Source organism: Mauremys mutica, chromosome 9, assembly GCF_020497125.1.
Source record: "Mauremys mutica isolate MM-2020 ecotype Southern chromosome 9, ASM2049712v1, whole genome shotgun sequence".
Classification (NCBI taxonomy): domain Eukaryota; kingdom Metazoa; phylum Chordata; order Testudines; family Geoemydidae; genus Mauremys; species Mauremys mutica.
This window is the reverse complement of record NC_059080.1, coordinates 46416182-46434709: the sequence shown is the minus strand read 5'-3', so window position 1 is coordinate 46434709 and position 18528 is coordinate 46416182. Positions and strand designations below refer to the sequence as shown.

The following is an 18528-nucleotide window of genomic DNA, read 5'->3' as shown; positions in this document are numbered from 1 at the left end:
CTAACAGTGCTGAGATTCCTAAGCACTTCTGGGGATAACGGGCCAGATCCTCAGGCAACGTAAATTATCATAGCTCCATTGACTGCACTGGAGATACCCCAATTTACACCAACTGATAATATAGCCCTGAAGCAGGAGGGCACACTGCAAATGTTTTCTTAACCAATGCCACTGCCATTCAGCCAGTGCTGTTGTGTATGAAACCTGCCACACAATGATCATAGTCTCAGGAGTAGGAATTAGGAGGCATGTGCAAGATTGGCCTGCCCCAGTTTCCCAGGGCTAAAATCCATTGCTACATCTCCTCCAGCCTGATATGTGGACCTGCTTGCCGGAGGTTGCTCAGCAGCTAAATCAGCTCATGTGACAGGCAGTTCCAGTTCAGACCAGCTACAACTTTGCAGCAAAAACAAGAAAGAGTCTCATTTTAGCTTGGAACTGCAACTTTCCTCCTCCCATTCAGCTACCCGTTCCCTACCCAGGAGCAAAATGGCAAATCCTCTTCCAAACTAGCTTCACATGCCTCCCCCCTCACCCCCATTCCTATCCACCCAGAGAGGAGAGCCACCCATGAAATGCTGCAGCGTGATGGCAACAGGGAAACAGAGCAAGACAGTTCATTACAGATGTAAGTACAGCTGTTAGTCCCTCAGCTGTCCCCCAGCCCCACTCAGAGATCTAAGGACAGTGAATACCACCTCCTTCCCTCACACCCTGCTTTTGCATCTGCAGCTCTCCCTGCCCTCAGATTAGGGTTTCCTCACTGTACCCTGGGCTGGGGGCAGGGGCTCCAAAACCAATCAATGCTGCCCCCATGTCACCCGGGGAGGTAACACTGGAGTAACACAGAGCAAGCACTCCCTCCCTGTTCTTCAGCCACAGCACCCCCCAGCTCTAACCCTGATCCCACTCACACCAGTTTTACACTGCTCTAATGCTGCTGTCTTCAAGGGAGTCACCTCGGATTCAAACCGGAGCAAACAAGAGCAGGATGAGGGCCACAATCTCTGCCAGTGCCGTGGACAGAGTGGGGGGGGGGGAGGCAAGTGAACTGGATTCCTAAACACTGAGATCCTCAGTGTTGTGAAGAACAGCTCCACTGAAGCCAGCCTCAACCCTTCAGTGACCTCACAGAAAAGGCTACACATGCCCAAGGGCCAGAGACTAGAGTGAATAAGAACCAAGAGACTTTGCAATAAGCACCTTCCATCTGTGGATCTCGCACCAAAAAAGGGATCATTATCCCTATTTTGCAGATGTAGAAACTGAGAAATGGAGCGGTGCAGACACTTGCCAAAATTCACACTGGGAGACCCAGACCGCTTAGCTCCCAGTGCCCCCGCTTTGCCAGCTGTAGAGAGGGAAATGAAATGTGTTTGGTGCTGTACCACAAATGTACATCAAACTGCTTGGTCACTCAATTCTACCCCAGGGAAGTTAGTAGCTTATAGTGTGTTCCAGGTGAGGGGAGCCCCCAAACATAAAGTGTCCTAGGGCTATCACCCCGCACTGTATGATACCTGGCCAGGGCCGCCCAGAGAGGGGGACAAGTGGGGCAATTTGCCCCGGGCCCCGCAAGCCCTGGCCCCGCGGCGGTCCGGGTCTTCCACGGCATTTCGGCGGGGGGGGGCTTCAGTGCAGACGCGGAGCGACTGAAGGGCCCCCCGCCGCCGAAGACCCGGACCGCCGCCAGGTGAGTAAAAGCGCCGCTTTGCCCCAGGCCCCCTAAATCCTCTGGGCGGCCCTGGACCTGGCTGCTAGAGGCCCTGGGCACTGTGCCCGGCTGCTGGCTCCCCCATCACACTCTGCCCGGCCCGGCTGCCGCAGCCCCCCGGGGCGTGCTACTCTCCTGCGGCTGCCTGCCGCTGTCCCTGCCCCGGGAAGCGCCCTTCTTACCTCGGGCTTGGGCCGGCTCTGCAGCAGGTGCTCCAGGTACAGGTCGGAGAGCGCCGTCCGCATGCTGCTCACGCTGTCGCCCCGGCTTGACTTGAGGGTCATGCCGAGCTCTCTGCTGTCACCCGAGCCGGCGCCTTTGCGCAGCGGCCGCTCCCACGCCGACTCCAGCCACCTGATCCGGTTCCCCTGGCTCCAGCAGAGCGGGCCGGCTCCACGCTGCAGCAGCGGCTCCCGGGCTGGCTCCAGTCCCTGCGCAGGCTCCCGGGTGCAGCCCCTGCGCTCCACGGCCGCCTAGCGCCGGGACATTAATTCAACGAGCCGACCGGTGCCTGTAAAGCTGCCTGCGGGGGGCGGGATCCGGGGCTGGCCGGGGGGCTGCGTTCCCTGCCTGCGGGCTCGCGGTGCTGCAGCCGGCTGGGCAGCGCGCGGAGCCGGCGGGGAAAGGAAGCGCCGGGCTGCAGGGAAGGGGCGGGAGCTGGCACGGTCACTCCCCCTCGCTGCCCTACAGGAGGAGTGTCCGGACCGGGGAGGCCGCGGCCCCTGCTCCCGCTGCGGGCGGAAAGTCCGACCCCAGGAACTCGGAGAGAGGCGGCTGGCAGGGGGCGCCCGCGCAATGGCTGCGCTCCCCCTCCCCGCGCTAGAAGGGAAGGAAAACAAACGGGCAAGAAGAGGCTAATGGGAAAGCACAGCTTCCCCCACTCCCAAACCGCCATGCACCCCCTCCAATCCCCACCTCTCCCGCCCCCAAACCGCCATGCACCCCTCCAAACCCCACCTCTCCAGCCCTGTCCCCTCCCGCCCCCAAACCGCCATGCACCCCCTCCAATCCCCACCTCTCCCGCCCCCAAACAGCCATGCACCCCTCCAAACCCCACCTCTCCAGCCCTGTCCCCTCCCGCCCCCAAACCGCCATGCACCCCCTCCAATCCCCACCTCTCCCGCCCCCAAACAGCCATGCACCCCTCCAAACCCCACCTCTCCAGCCCTGTCCCCACACGCCCCCAAACAGCCATGCACCCCCTCCAATCCCCACCTCTCCCGCCCCCAAACCGCCATGCACCCCTCCAAACCCCACCTCTCCAGCCCTGTCCCCTCCCGCCCCCAAACCGCCATGCACCCCCTCCAATCCCCACCTCTCCCGCCCCCAAACCGCCATGCACCCCTCCAAACCCCACCTCTCCAGCCCTGTCCCCTCCCGCCCCCAAACAGCCATGCACCCCCTCCAATCCCCACCTCTCCCGCCCCCAAACCGCCATGCACCCCCTCCAATCCCCACCTCTCCAGCCCCCAAACCGCCATGCACCCCTCCAAACCCCACCTCTCCAGCCCTGTCCCCTCCCGCCCCCAAGCAGCCATGCAGCCCCTCCAATCCCCACCTCTCCCGCCCCCAAACAGCCATGCACCCTCCAAACCCCACCTCTCCAGCCCTGTCCCCTCCCGCCCCCAAACAGCCATGCACCCCTCCAAACCCCACCTCTCCAGCCCTGTCCCCTCCCGCCCCCAAACCGCCATGCACCCCCTCCAATCCCCACCTCTCCCGCCCCCAAACCGCCATGCACCCCCTCCAAACCCCACCTCTCCAGCCCCCAAACCGCCCTGCACCCCTCCAAACCCCACCTCTCCAGCCCTGTCCCCTCCCGCCCCCAAACAGCCATGCAGCCCCTCCACGCCCTACCTCTCCCGCCCCCAAACAGCCATGCACCCTCCAAACCCCACCTCTCCAGCCCTGTCCCCTCCCGCCCCCAAACAGCCATGCACCCCCTCCAATCCCCACCTCTCCAGCCCCCAAACCGCCATGCACCCCCTCCAATCCCCACCTCTCCAGCCCTGTCCTCTCCCGCCCCCAAACAGCCATGCACCCCTCCAATCCCCACCTCTCCAGCCTCATCCCCCTCACCCCCAAACCGCCATGCACCCCCTCCAATCCCCTCCTCTCCCGCCCCCAAACAGCCATGCACCCTCCAAACCCCACCTCTCCAGCCCTGTCCCCTCCCGCCCCCAAACAGCCATGCACCCCCTCCAATCCCCACCTCTCCAGCCCCCAAACCCCCATGCACCCCTCCAATCCCCACCTCTCCAGCCCTGTCCCCTCCTGCCCCCAAACAGCCATGCACCCCTCCAATCCCCACCTCTCCAGCCTCATCCCCCTCACCCCCAAACCGCCATGCACCTCCTCCAATCCCCACCTCTCCAGCCCCCAAACAGCCATGCACCCCTCCAAACCCCACCTCTCCAGCCCTGTCCCCTCCCGCCCCCAAACAGCCATGCACCCCCTCCAATCCCCACCTCTCCAGCCCCCAAACCGCCATGCACCCCCTCCAATCCCCACCTCTCCAGCCCCCAAACCGCCATGCACCCCTCCAATCCCCACCTCTCCAGCCCCCAAACCGCCATCCACCCCCTCCAATCCCCACCTCTCCAGCCCGGTCCCCTCATACCCCAAACAGCCATGCACCCCTCCAATCCCCACCTCTCCATCCCCCTCACCCCCAAACCGCCATGCACCCCTCCAATCCCCACCTCTCCAGCCCCATCCCCCTCGCCCCCAAACCGCCATGCACCCCCTCCAATCCCCACCTCTCCAGCCCCCAAACCGCCATGCACCCCCTCCAATCCCCACCTCTCCAGCCCCCAAACCGCCATGCACCCCCTCCAATCCCCACCTCTCCAGCCCCCAAACCGCCATGCACCCCCTCCAATCCCCACCTCTCCAGCCCTGTCCCCTCCCGCCCCCAAACAGCCATGCACCCCTCCAATCCCCACCTCTCCAGCCCCATCCCCCTCACCCCCAAACCGCCATGCACCCCCTCCTATCCCCACCTCTCCAGCCCCCAAACCGCCATGCACCCCCTCCAATCCCCACCTCCCGAGCCCCCAAACCGCCATGCACCCCCTCCAATCCCCATCCCTCCCGCCCCCAAACAGCCATGCACCCCCTCCAAAACCCACCTCTCCAGCCCCCAAACTGCCATGCACCCCCTCCAATCCCCACCTCTCCAGCCCCAGCCCCCTCACCCCCAAACCACCATGCACCCCCTCCAATCCCTACCGCCCCAGCCCCCCCACTCCCAAACCGCCATGCACCCCCTCCATTCCCCATTCCTCCAGCCCTGTCCCCTCACTTCCCCAAACCGCCATGCACCCTCTCCAGTCCCCACCTCTCCAGCCCCCAAACTGCCATGTACCCCCTCCAATCCCCACCTCTCCAGCCCCCAAATTGCCATGTACCCCCTCCAATCCCCACCTCTCCAGCCCCAGCCCCCTCACCCCCAAACCACCATGCACCCCCTCCAATCCCTACCGCCCCAGCCCCCCCACTCCCAAACCGCCATGCACCCCCTCCAATCCCCATCCTTCTAACCCCATCTCCCTCACCCCAAACCGCCATGCACCCCCTCCAATCCCCACCTCTCCAGCCCCAGCCCCCTCACCCCCAAACCGCCATGCACCCCCTCCAATCCCAATCCCTCCAGCCCCGTCCCCTCCTGCCCCCGAACAGCCACGCACCCCCCTCAAATCCCCATCCTTCCAGCCCCATCTTCACCCCCAAACCGCCATGCACTCCCTCTAATCCCCATTCCCCCAGCCCCGTCTCCCTCACCCCCAAACCACCATGAACCCTCTCCAGGGGCGGCTCTAGCCATTTCGCCGCCCCAAGCACAGCGGCACACCGTGGGGGGCGCTCCCCCCAAGCACGCGCTTGGTGTGTTGGGGTCTGGAGCCGCCCCTGACCCTCTCCAATCCCCATCCCTCCAGCCCTGTCCCCTCCCGCCCCCGAACAGCTATCCACCCTCTCCAATCCCCATCCTTCCAACCCCATCTTCACCCCCAGACTGCCATGCACCCCCCTCAAATCTCCTCCCTCCAGCCCTGTCTCCCTCACCCCCAAACAGCTATGCACCCCCTCTAATCCCCATTCCTCCATCCCTGTCCCTTCCCACCCCCAAACAGCCATGCACCCCCTCCAATCCCCACCCTTCCAGCCCCGTCTCCCTCATTCCACTAAACAGCCATGCACCCCCCAGGTCCCATCCAAAAACCCACTGCTACTGCCCTCCTAGTCCCAGACATCCCTGCCCCTCTCCCATCCACATCCCCCATCTATTCTCACAAAATGTACCCCAAAATCCTTCAGCCTGCATACAGTCATTCATATTCCCAGTCCCCCTGCCACTGCACCCTTAAATCCAACCACTTCCACCTGAATATTGCTCCTCCAAAACCCATGTGTCCCCAAGTCAGCCAGGTGCCCCCCACAAAATCCATCACCACAGCTCAGATGATATCTACTCCAGCATCCAACTCCCCCAAAATATCAATCTATCCATATCCCCAAATACCCCCAGTCATCTACCCCCACTCCCTCCAGGGAAGGAAGACACAAAACAGTCCCCAGCCCTGTGTGCCAGAGAAAGAAAGTAAGTGATGGGGGGATGGGAGAAAGAGAGAGAGCTGGGCAGGGGCGGCTCCAGGCACCAGCACGCCAAGCGCGTGCTTGGGGCGGCAAGCCGTGGGGGGCGCTCTGCCGGTCATTGCAAGGGCGGCAGGCAGGCTGCCTTCGGTGGCATGCCTGCGGAGGGGCCGCTGGTCCCGCAGCTTCGGCGGACCTCCCGCAGGCTGTCGCCGAATTCGCAGGACCGGGGACCTCCCGCAGGCAAGCCGCCGAAGGCAGCCTGCCTGCCGTGCTTGGGGCGGCAAAATGCCTAGAGCCGCCCCTGGAGCTGGGTAAGTGGGTGCTCCAGAGGGAGCTGGGAGACAAATGTACTGCGCGAGAGGGGATTAGATGGGGGCTCTGGGGCAGGAGGAGGAGGGAGCAAGAGAACAGGAAGTTACTTAGGCTGTGAGCTCCTCGGGGAAGGAACTGCCTCTGTGTTCATACAGCACCTAACGCAGAATGGTCCTGGGCTAGCCGCTACCACCTGGCCCTCGGCTCACTGGCACTGAGCCCCAGGCTGTGCTCTGCTCTTTGGTGAATGACACTTGGATCTCTCTCGCTCCTTTGATGTAGAACCTCTGTGCTGGGCCTGCAGTTGGACCTGTTATGTCTTGGCATGGAGCTCGCACAGGCCAGTCTCCCACTACATGTCTGGTCAAATGGGAGAAGATCATGAGGTGAGATTAATCTAATAACCTGCCCAGAAATGTGAGGTCCCACTCCCTTGAGATATTCTTGGCTCACCCCCTGCCACACTAGAACCTTTCCACAAGCAGCAGGTATTTAGGTGCTGCACTGAGACATGAAGCACAGGGCCCTGGGCACGCTTGCAGGAGTGTCTAAACCCCTTGCCTGCAGCCACTGCACTCCCAGCCCAGCCGTGGGGCACTCCCAGCCCAGCCCCATCACTACTTTGGGTCAAATTAAATGTTTCATTTAATTTTGAGGGTTTTTAAACCTTTTTTTATTTGTTTTTAAATTGAAGTAAAATTCAAAATGCCATTTGTTTTGAATGGAAAAAAATCAAAACTTTTTATTCTGGAAATGTAAAAATGAGCCCTTCAATCTTTTTGGATTTTTTTTCACCAAAACAGTTGGGAAATTAGCTGCAAATTTGTGAAATGTTTCTGTTGACCCGAACCTGCATTTTCTGATGGGGAAAAAAAGTTTAGTCTGAAAATTTTGCCCAGCACTAAATGAAAAAGCTACAGTCTCTGAAACGACAGTCACAACGGGCTTACCATTTCAACCCTCGGGCTAGGAGACCCAAACAAAACCAGCCCACTGCTCTGTACCCTCCAGGCACGTGATATGGATATGCGCGATGTATGTCAGAGATAGGAATAAATTGTAAAACTGGAACGCAAAGTCTGAGGGTGTTGAGATTTGCCCGCCCATCCCACAGCCAGGCCCAGCTGTGAGGTCTGGATGCTGAGCCCAGCTTTCCTGAAGTCTGGAGGTATTCAGATTTGGTGTTTTGGTTCACGCTGGTCTCTAGATGCAAGATCAGCAAGCCTGTGCTTTCACCATCTCCCTGAAAGCTGATAGGGCTTTCATGCCTCTTTGGTCACATGTGTTCCCTTTCCCAATGCTTAGAGGCATTTAGTCCAGGAGAGCAGGAGTTGAATGGAGAGTCAGAAGACCTAGCTTCTATTCTCAGCCCTCCACTGACCTTGTGCAAGTCATTTCCTCTCTGTTCCCCCTCCCACCCTTTCTGTTTTGTCTACTTAGATAGTAGGAGACAGCTGATACCCTGAAGAGGTTACAGTGTTTGTTCAGTGTCTATTATAAGGAGACCTTGATTTTGGCTGAGACCTCTAGCTGCTAAAAGTCCCTCATGTCACAGTGCAGCCTGCTTGGGAGGGACAAGCACCAAGACTCAGAATTGCAGCCAGGAAGGTTTTATCCCATTAAAATGGCATCGTTTAAAAATAAATATTTTAAACAAGAATTAATCAACACTTTTGTATATAGTTTTGTGGGGCTCATGATCGGTGCCTTTGAGCCATGTGTGGCAAGAGACCCTCCCCTTTATGTAGCAGAGCCATGTCCTGACTGATGGAAGCCAATTCTGTCAGTGTGTGCGCCCACAGATTAAGGCATGGTACATGGACACAAGCAGGGTTTGAAGATCTATGTACTGGTAACGGCCCCATAGGAAGATGTGCTGACAAACCATTTTGCTCATTTAATGTGATCCCTATTAATAACAGACTATCAGAAAGTAGAAACTGAAGATCTATGGATTTATCTATACAGAGACCCTCAGGAAAATTAATCTGAATTAACTCAAGGTGTGAATTTAAAGTGGATTAGTTAAATCCTATTAAACCCCGTGTGGATGCTCTTATTCAGAATTAAAATGACCTTAATTCAGTTTAGTTTAGTTTAATTCCCCTCAAGTGAATTAATTAACCTCAAGTGAATTAAGCTAAACTGAATTAAAGTCATTTTAATTCTGAATAAAAGCATCCACAGAGGGGTTTAATGTGATTTAACTAATCCACTTTAAATTTATTTCAGGCCAGGTCTATACTTACAATTGATGTCACCACAGGTCTCCACCCCTCTGACCGACAGAGCTAGGCTGACCTCAATCCCAGTGTACATGCAGTTAGAATGCTTCAGTTGACATAGCTGCCCTCGTATGGGGAGGTGGTGTTCTGACTCCGACTGAAAAACCCCTTCTGTCAGTGTGGGCTGTGTCTACACTGTGAGGTTATACTGGCATAGGTACAGTGATGTAGCTATGCCAGTATAGTGTCCTTAGTGTAGACATACCCTCATCAGATTGGCTTTTCTGAGTGTCCCTATGTAGACAAGCCCTAAGAGTTATTTGAAAATATGAAATTCAATTTGGGTGTTGTCAGAATGTTTTTCATTAAGATAAAACCACCAATGTGAAAAGGAAATAAGTAACAGCACATGCTGATCTCCTATTTGTGGAACACAAACACCTAGAACTTCCTGGGGAAGCTTCCTTCAGTGGAGCCATGTGCGCCTCAGCCCAACTGGCATCTCATCACTGGACTGAGAGGACATAGGCATGTCTGGAAGTTCCTCTGGTCTCTTCAGTCCAAAAGAACCCTGAGAAACCAAAGGAGAAAGGAGAAGAATATTAAGTCACCGAAGAAAGGAAACGGGGAGAAGAGGAGGAGGAGGCAGGAAGGGGAAGGAAAATAAGACTCAACTTGCTGTAACTACAACTTTCTCCTGCTTGATGGAATAAGGCTTCTGGCCATGGCATTTAAAAGCCAGAAAGTAGTGTGAGTTGTGGAATATGGGGACAAAGAAGAGAAGGCCTGTTCTAGGTGACTAGGACTATAAATCTCTCAGAGGATGGCCAGGACTTCGGTGGGGGCCACCGGTCACACCTCCTGAATGGAATAAAGCAAGACTGCTCATGAGGGGACCAAGTGCAGGGCTTCTTCACAACAAGGCATCCAATGCCCTGGCTCTGCAAATGCTCTTTTTCAAAGAAAGGAAATTAATTGTGCCCCAATCAAACCATTTTACTGGAAACATACTCCATAGAGAGTGAGGGGATGCATCAGCCATTGCTGTTCTGTGTAGGTTCTTATATCACACTCCTCCCTGTAGTAGCTGAGAACCTTCAGTAGCACATTCAGCAGCATGACTAACACCTGGCACTTGGTGTTTATTCTCTCAGCCTCTCCCCAGGGGGAGACGTGTGCAGTCTTGTTAGGGTGGGGCAGTTTGGGGGGCGGGTGATGTATTTTATGTTAGAGAGGCAGGTCAAAGAAGTGCACCTTGCACTTGGAGCAGAAGGTAGGTGGGGAAGTCTGGTTCCTGGGGGAATTCATTCCACAGTCTCAGACCCTCCCCCCCAAGAAAGCTGTCTCCTGCACAGATGAGCTTAACCCTTGTTGTTGAGAGTTCCATTGTGCTAGAGCAGTGGTTCTCAAACTTATTTGATCGCACCCCCATTCTTTGTGTCTGTAGTCGTTTATGCCCCTCCTGCCACACAAGTACATATACTGGCGCCCAGTTCTGAAGGCAGAACAGACAGCAGCAATACCTGGCTAGGCACCCAGCTCTGATGGCAGCACCACCTCCAGGTAGGGTGACCAGATGCCCTGATTTTATAGGGACAGTCCCAATTTTTTGGTCTTTTTCTTATATAGGGTCCTATTACCCCCCACCCCCTGGCCCTATTTTTCATACTTGCTGTCTGGTCACCCTACCCCCAGCAGCAATGCAGAAGTCAGGGTGGCATGATATGGCATTGCTACCCTGACTTCTGTGCTGCTGCTGGCAGCGGCACTGCCTTCAGAGCCAGGCACCTGGCCAGCAGTCACCGCTCACCTAAAGCTTCTCATACCCCGCAGGGGGGCATGCCCCCAGTCTGAGAACCTCTGTAGAGGAATGAAGCTATCAACCACAGTCTTCATCCCAGAGCTCTAGACAAGAGGAAACTAGTCTTTTCTTCCAAGGGAAGACTACCTGTTTTTTATATAAACATCAGTCCTACAGTATTGGGGCACAGAGGGGGGCTGTGTAATGTGCACTGAGCGCTAGGCTATGCACACACTTACGTGATGCAACAGAGAAGGAGCATGATCCCCAAGGCAAGGGGGAAGATGTACAGAGCTGCCCGGGGGAAGGACCCACGGATATGGGTCCAGAGATCATCCATGTAGTCTGCCAGCCAGGACCTGCGGACTCCTGCAGAGGTGACACATTCTAGTCAGCAAAAGGAGCAAGGTGCTGGAGGGATAGAATAAAAAATCTGCTACAGGGTGTTCTTTGTAAAAAACACCACAGGGAAAGAAGGTATGTGGCACCTGATCCTGTCTGTGGGAGATCCAATAAAGTATCACACTGGCGAGTCCCTGCTGCCTCCTCACATGCCTAGCCAGTTATCTCACCCACCTTGTCTCTCCGTAGCCCAGAGAGTGAGGAATGGATAGCTCTGAGGACTGGTGATGGAATATGGCACCTGACTGTGCTCCCAGTGAACTCAGTTGACCTCAGTAGGAACAGGATAGGGCCCAAGGCAATTTGCATCTCTAGGTCACTTGTTTCAATGTAAACCAGGCTGGTAGTGCCCACCTGATGGCTTGTTAGTAGCCTACATGGAACAAGCTGGTTGTCTGGTAATATAAGAAGGTTCTAACTTGGTACAGTAGAACCTACAGACATCCTCCTGACATCTGTGAAGCAACGGAGATCCAGATCCCATGTATCTTTCTTGGCAGACTCCTTTGTCCCAGAGCCACATGAGGGTTGGGTCCTGGGCTGAACATAGATACTTGGGAGAAGGTGGGCTCTGTCTCATTACGTTTTGGAACTTGGAAGGCAGGTTTTGGGAAAGCTGAAACTGCTTGAATAGCATTCAGAAAGACTGGAACATCTCTAAGGGCTCGTCTGCCTGGGGACACTCAGGAAAGTTAGTTCAAATTAACTTTTAAAGTTGATGAGTTAAACTTCATTAAAACTCTGTCATTCAGAATTAACATGGCTTTAATTTGGTTTAATTTAATTCTGTGAATTAAGCAAAATGGAATTAAGGTCACTTTAATTCTGAATGAGAGTGTCTACATGGGAATTTAATGCAGTTTAACTCATCCACTTTAAATCCACACCTTTAGTTAATTCAGATTAACTTTCCTGAGTGTTCCCATGTAGATAGACCCCAATATTAATTGTTAAATGTTGCGGTTTTCTCAGAGTTATTTGAACAGAGACCAAGAGGACCCGTTTTAGCTGACCCAAGGAGTGAGATTTTTCATAAAAGTAGATTTAGAAAAGGACCAGTAAATCAGAACTTATTCTGAAGCATGAATAGTATAATTCAGTTCCTGTTCCATTTGCCCCTTTTGATCCTACATAGCCCACAGTGTTTAACTATTAGAACTAAGAATACACTTATCTTTTCACTTACCTAACCTTGTGACTGTCCTTTGCCATTATAACAAGAGCTCGAGGAGGAGACACGTCTAGTGTCAATGCCCTTGATGCAAATTATTTTTAGTTTTATACAAAGCAATCAGAGAGACAACCCTGAACTCTGAGCCCTTCTTACAAAGGAAACGGAGGGTCATTTGGTGGCAGGGTAAACAAATTACATTCTGCCCTCTTGAAATATCCACATACCCCTTTGGCACAGGACAGGAGTGGAGAAACTAGCTATGATGTTTCATAACCACATTACATGTCCCCCACCCAGTTGGCACTAACCTGCCCCCTTGGCAGCAGTTTTAGCAGAGTGACCACGAACTGAATGGATCATGATGACTGAACTCCTCTCTTGTCCCTAAAACTGGTTCCTCTTAGGTCCAAGTGTACATAGCTAGGGCCAGTGCTGTAGATGCTCTTATGGATACACTGAGAAGAGACGGTTACTCACCGTAGTAACTGTTGTTCTTCGAGATGTGTTGCTCCTATCCATTCCAGTCAGGTGTGCGCGCCGCGTGTGCACGGCATCTCGGAACTTTTTTACCCTAGCAACTCCGGCGGGCCGGCTGGCGCCCCCTGGAGTGGCGCCGCTATGGCGCCTGTTATATACCCCAGCCGGCCCGTCCGCTCCTCAGTTCCTTCTTGCCGGCTACTCCGACAGTGGGGAAGGAGGGCGGGTCTGGAATGGATAGGAGCAACACATCTCAAAGAACAACAGTTACTACGGTGAGTAACCGTCTCTTCTTCTTCGAGTGATTGCTCCTATGCATTCCAGTCAGGTGAATCCCAAGCCTTACCTAGGCGGTGGGGTCGGAGTGAGACGTGGTGGAGTGTAATACCGCGGAGCCGAAGGCTGCGTCGTCTCGAGACTGCTGCACCAGTTAGTAGTGGGAGGCGAAGGTGTGGACGGAAGACCAGGTGGCCGCTCGACAGATGTCCTGGATGGGAACATGGGCCAGGAAGGCGGCGGACGAGGCGTGCGCTCTCGTCGAGTGAGCAGTGAGGCGGCATGGTGGCACGCGAGCAAGCTCGTAGCAGGTCCGGATACATGCCGTTACCCAGGAGGAAATCCGCTGCGAGGAGACCGGCTCGCCCTTCATGCGGTTGGCGACTGCTATAAACAGCTGGGTCGAACGCCGGAAGGGCTTCGTCCGCTCGATGTAAAAAGCGAGCGCCCTGCGGACGTCGAGGGTGTGAAGCTGTTGCTCCCGAGGCGAGGCATGCGGCTTCGGGAAGAAGACCGGGAGGAAGATCTCCTGATTCAGGTGGAAGGCCGAGACCACCTTAGGGAGGAAGGCTGGATGCGGTCGAAGCTGCACCTTGTCCCCGTGGAAGACAGTATAGGGTGGACCCACCGTTAGAGCACGGAGCTCAGAGACTCGTCTCGCTGATGTAATGGTGACGAGGAAGGCTGTCTTCCAGGAGAGGTAGAGCAGGGAGCACGTGGCCAAGGGCTCGAAGGGGGGACCCATCAGCTTGGCCAGCACGAGGTTCAAATCCCAGGTCGGGGCAGGACGCCGCACCGGCGGGTACAAGCGGTCCAGGCCTTTAAGGAAGCGGGAAACCATCGGGTTGGAGAAGATGGACCGACCTTCCACAGCTGGACGAAAGGCGGACACTGCTGCCAGGTGAACCCTCAAGGAAGAGACCGCAAGACCTTGCTCCTTAAGGTACCAGAGGTAGTCCAGGATGGCAGGGACAGGGACTACGAAGGGATTGAGGCCTCGGTGGTCACACCAGAGCGCGAACCGCTTCCATTTCGCCAGATAGGTGGAGCGAGTGGAAGGCTTTCTGCTCTCCAGCAGGACGTGCTGGACTGCTGCCGAACAGTCCCTCTCTGCGTAGGTCAACCATGCAGGTACCAAGCTGTAAGATGGAGGGACTGCAGGTTCGGATGGCGGAGCCTGCCGAAGTCCTGGGTGATGAGGTCCAACCACAACGGAAGGGGGACGGGATCCCGAACGGAGAGTTCGAGCAGCAGGGTGTACCAATGCTGCCTCGGCCAGGCGGGAGCTACGAGTATGAGGCGGGCTCTGTCCCTCCGCAGCTTCTGTAGCACTCGGTGTACGAGCGGGAACGGAGGGAAGGCGTAGAGGAGGTGATCCTTCCAGGAATACAGGAAGGCGTCCGACAGGGAGCCCGGCGAGTGACCCCGGAACGAGCAAAACAGGTGGCACTTCCTGTTCTCCTTGGATGCGAATAGGTCTACTTGGGGAAACCCCCACCTCCGGAAGATTGTGTGGACGACATCTGGACGGAGGGACCACTCGTGGGAGAGGAACGACCTGCTGAGATGGTCGGCCAGCGTATTCTGCACTCCCGGAAGAAAGGACGCTTCCAGGTGAATTTCGTGGGTCACGCAGAAGTGCCACAGGAGCATCGCTTCCTTGCAGAGGAGGGAGGAGCGGGCACCGCCCTGTTTGTTCACGTAGAACATGGCTGATGTATTGTCCGTGAACACTGTCACACAGCGGCCTTGCAGGTGGGTGCGGAAGGTGTGACAGGCCAAACGGATCGCTTGCAGCTTGCGGACGTTGATGTGCAGAGCGAGCTCCTGGGGCGACCACAGACCCTGGGTGTGAAGGTCGCCCAGGTGAGCTCCCCAACCGAGCGCTGAGGCATCCGTGGTCAGAGTGGCGGATGGGCGAGGAGGGTGGAACGGGACTCCCGCACACACGACCTCCGGGTCGAGCCACCAGCGGAGGGACTCGAGGGTCGGCCTGGTGATCGTGACCACCATGTCGATGGGATCTCGATGCGGCCGGTACACCGACGCGAGCCAAGACTGGAACGGGCGGAGGTGGAGCCGCACGTACGCGGTGACATAGGTGCATGATGCCATGTGGCCCAGGAGGCGGAGGCAGGAGCGCACCGTCGTGGTCGGGAAGGTGACGAGGTCCTGGATGATGGAGACCATCATCTGATGTCGAGATTGCGGTAGGCAGGCTCGGGCCAACGAGGAGTCGAGGACCGCTCCAATGAACTCCACCCGCTGCGACGGAATCAAGGTGGACTTCTCGGTGTTGATGAGAAGACCGAGTCGCCGGAAGAGGGACAGTATTTCTGTCAACTGGCCCATTACCAGCCGTCGAGACTGACCGCGAACCAGCCAGTCGTCGAGATACGGGAAGACATGTATCTGACGACGGCGGAGGGCTGCGGCAACCACTGCCATGCATTTGGTAAACACCCTCGGTGCGGTGGAGAGCCCGAACGGTAACACGGCGAACTGGTAGTAACGTTGATGAGGGGGATAGATCACGACATGGAAGTAGGCGTCCTTCATGTCGAGGGCGGCAAACCAGTCTCCCGGATCCAGAGAGGGAATGATGGTCCCCAGGGTGACCATGCGAAACTTGGGCTTGAGCAGGTATTTGTTCAGCTCGCGAAGGTCCAGGATAGGACGTAGCCCTCCTTTCGCTTTGGGGATGAGAAAGTATCGGGAATAGAATCCCCTGCCCCGCCTGTCTTGAGGCACTGCCTCTATGGCACCCACGCTCAACAGAATCTGGACCTCTTGTAAGAGGAATTGCTCGTGAGAGGGGTCCCTGAAGAGGGACAGGGAGGGTGGGTGGGAAGGTGGGGGCGAAACAAATTGAAGGCGGTATCCCGACTGGACTGTTTGAAGCACCCAGTTGTCTGTTGTTATTTGGGACCACGCCGAAAAGAAATAGGAGAGGCGGTTGCGGAAGAGAAGGGTAGGATCCGGTAGGGAGAGTGATGGGCCGTCCTCGTGCGTCCCATCAAAAGGCCTGCTTGGACCCTTGAGGGGCCTTGGAAGAGGCCTGGCCCTGATTACGCCTGTTGCCGGAAGGACGACGGCGATTTGGGCCCGGTCGCCTGCTATTATACGGGCGGTAGCGTTGCTGCTGGAAGGACCGGGCGGGTTGTTGCCGGAAGGACCTGCGCTGTGGAGCCGGCATGTGCATCCCGAGGGTGTGGATGGCAACACGACCGTCCTTCAGGGTCTGGATTCGTGAATCAGTCTTCTCAGAGAAGAGACCCTGAGTGTCAAAAGGCAGGTCCTGTAATGTATACTGCACCTCCGGCGGCAGGGTGGAGGACTGCAGCCAGGAGATGCGGCGCATCGTCACGCCGGAGGCCAAGGTCCGAGCTCCCGAGTCCGCGGCGTCAAGGGCGGCCGTGATGGAGGACCTGGACGATTTCTTTCCCTCGTCCAACATTGCTGAGAACTCCTGGCGGGAGGCTGTTGGCAGGAGCTCTGTAAACTTCGCCAGGGACGTCATGATGTCAAAGACGTACCTGGCGAGGAGGACCATCTGGTTGGCGATGCGCATTTGCAGGCCGCCCGCCGAGTAGATTTTGCGGCCTAACAGGTCCATCCGTCGCGCGTCCTTCGATTTAGGCGCAGGGGCAGGTTGACCGTGCCTCTCCCTGTCGTTGACCGACTGGACGACCAACGAGTCCGGGGTTGGGTGAGTATAAAGATACTCGTAGCCCATGGGGGGGACTGAATATTTGCGCTCGACCCCACGAGCCGTAGGAGGGATGGACGCCAGCGTCTGCCAGAGTGTGGTGGCGTTCTTCTGTATTGTCCGCACAAACGGTAACGCCACTCGCACTGGAGCCTCCGCTCCGACGACGTTAGTGATAGGGTCCTCATCCTCCTGAACCTCCGTCACCGGAAGAGCCATAGCCGTCGCCACGCGGCGAAGCAGGTCTTGGTGAGCCTTCAGGTCTATAGGCGGAGGCTCCTTGGTGAAAGCTCCGGCCACCGCCTCGTCCGGTGAGGACGACGAGGACAAGCCCTGGACAGCGGCCTCCGTTGAAGGACCTGCGGACTGTTCGTCGGCTGGGTCGGGCTGCATGGTCCCGTCGCAGTCAGGCTCACGTGGAGGTGAAGGGGGCGGCCGGCTAACCGTCGCCTCCGGTGCCCTGCGCTCGGAAGCAGGGGCTCTTGGGGGCAACGGCACCCCCTGAGCTTCATACTGGGCCCATGGCACCCAGAATCCCCACTGCTGTGCCCCCTGAGGTTGACCGTGGGGGGTAGGCGGCAGGTGAGCATTGCTGTCCACCGCGGAGGCGACCGACGCCGAGCGGGATGGCCATGGCGGTGCCGAGGCGCTGATGGATTGCGCCGTCGACTGAGGCAGTCCGGCCCCGGACGGAGCCGAGGATCGGTGCCGGTCTTCACGGTACCGGGACGGTGACCGAGACCAACGCCTGCCGCGGTGCCGGGAGCTCGACCGGTGCCGGGAGCTCAACCGGGATTCGGACCTGCAGTGCCGGGAGCGGCTGCGCGGGGAACGGTGCCGGGAACGGTGTCGGGACGGAGACCTCTGTCGGTGCCGACGCGATGGCGATCGGGACCTGGTGCGACGCCGGGAGTGTGACCGGTACCGTGATGACGAGCGGTACCGGGACTGCGACCGACGTCGAGACGGCGACCGGTACCGCAATGGTGAGCGGTGCCGAGATCATGATCGACGGGACGGTGACCTGCGGCGGGAACGTGACCGGGACCGGGAGCGTCGTCCGTGCCGTCTGTCCGGAGAGGGCGGCCGGAGCATCATGGCCGGTTTTCCTGCCGACACGACAGCCCGCGGCGGCGGTGCCGGGGGCCGGAGGCTCGGTGCCTCTATGAGCTGTATTAGCTCGCGCGCCGAGGAGAATGTCTCCGGCGTAGATGGCAGCCGGGGCTCGACCACGGTCGGTGCCGGGGAGCGTGGCGGTGCCGGACTCGACGGCCCTTGCGGCGCCGGAGTCAATGGCCCGGTGCACATCTTGTGCACGGCCACCGCAGGGGCCGCAGGTGGCGCAATCATCTTCGCTGAGTCCTCAGCGCGGGCCTTAGCAAGTGCCTTCGCCAGTTTGTGTTTTTTCGAAGGCGAGAGCGAGCGGTGCCGGGTCTTCGGAGCCGCTGGCTGAGGCTGTGGGGCCGCGGTGCCGGAGCGGCTTGGTGCTGCCGGTGCGCTCTGCACCGATGAAGCTCTCGGTGCCGGCGCGGACGGTGCTGGGGGCTGGAGCGACGCCTCCATTAGGAGTTGTTTTAATCGAATGTCCCGCTCCTTACGAGTCCGCAGCTTGAAGGCAGAACAGAAAGAACACTTATCTGTTCGGTGACCTTCGCCCAGGCAACGGAGGCAGGCGTCGTGCGGGTCCCCGATTGGCATAGGCCTCTGGCACGATGCGCAGGGCTTAAAGCCCAGTGCCTTGGGCATGAGCCCGCACCGGGGGAGGAAAGGGAGGGGATACCCCCCTTAACCTTATCCTAAAACCTAACTTACTAACTATCAAAAACTATCTACACTAAGTAC

At 57.3% G+C, this 18528-nt stretch overlaps 2 protein-coding genes across 15 annotated transcripts in view; both read right to left on the bottom strand.

The window, feature by feature from the left end:
- MPP1 (MAGUK p55 scaffold protein 1) overlaps window positions 1-2479 on the bottom strand; it is a 44413-nt gene extending 41934 nt beyond the window's left edge. The window contains exon 1 of the mRNA XM_045029660.1: window positions 1897-2479. Coding sequence (XP_044885595.1) covers window positions 1897-1998 — 102 coding nt within the window. The 5' untranslated portion in view covers window positions 1999-2479. The remainder of the gene's footprint in view (window positions 1-1896) is intronic.
- Window positions 2480-7379: 4900 nt separating this feature from the next.
- Window positions 7380-18528, bottom strand: part of F8 (coagulation factor VIII) — a 147270-nt gene continuing 136121 nt past the window's right edge. For 6 of the 14 annotated variants that reach the window (XM_045029649.1, XM_045029648.1, XM_045029651.1 and 3 more), the window contains 2 exons: window positions 10888-11017; window positions 8892-9418 (listed from right to left, as the gene is read on the bottom strand). In XM_045029649.1, coding sequence (XP_044885584.1) covers window positions 9354-9418; window positions 10888-11017 — 195 coding nt within the window. In that variant the 3' untranslated portion in view covers window positions 8892-9353. Of the gene's footprint in view, window positions 8748-8891; window positions 9419-10886; window positions 11018-18528 lie in introns of those variants that run through there. The other 8 variants (XR_006582107.1, XR_006582108.1, XR_006582109.1 and 5 more) reach the window with 4 other exon arrangements.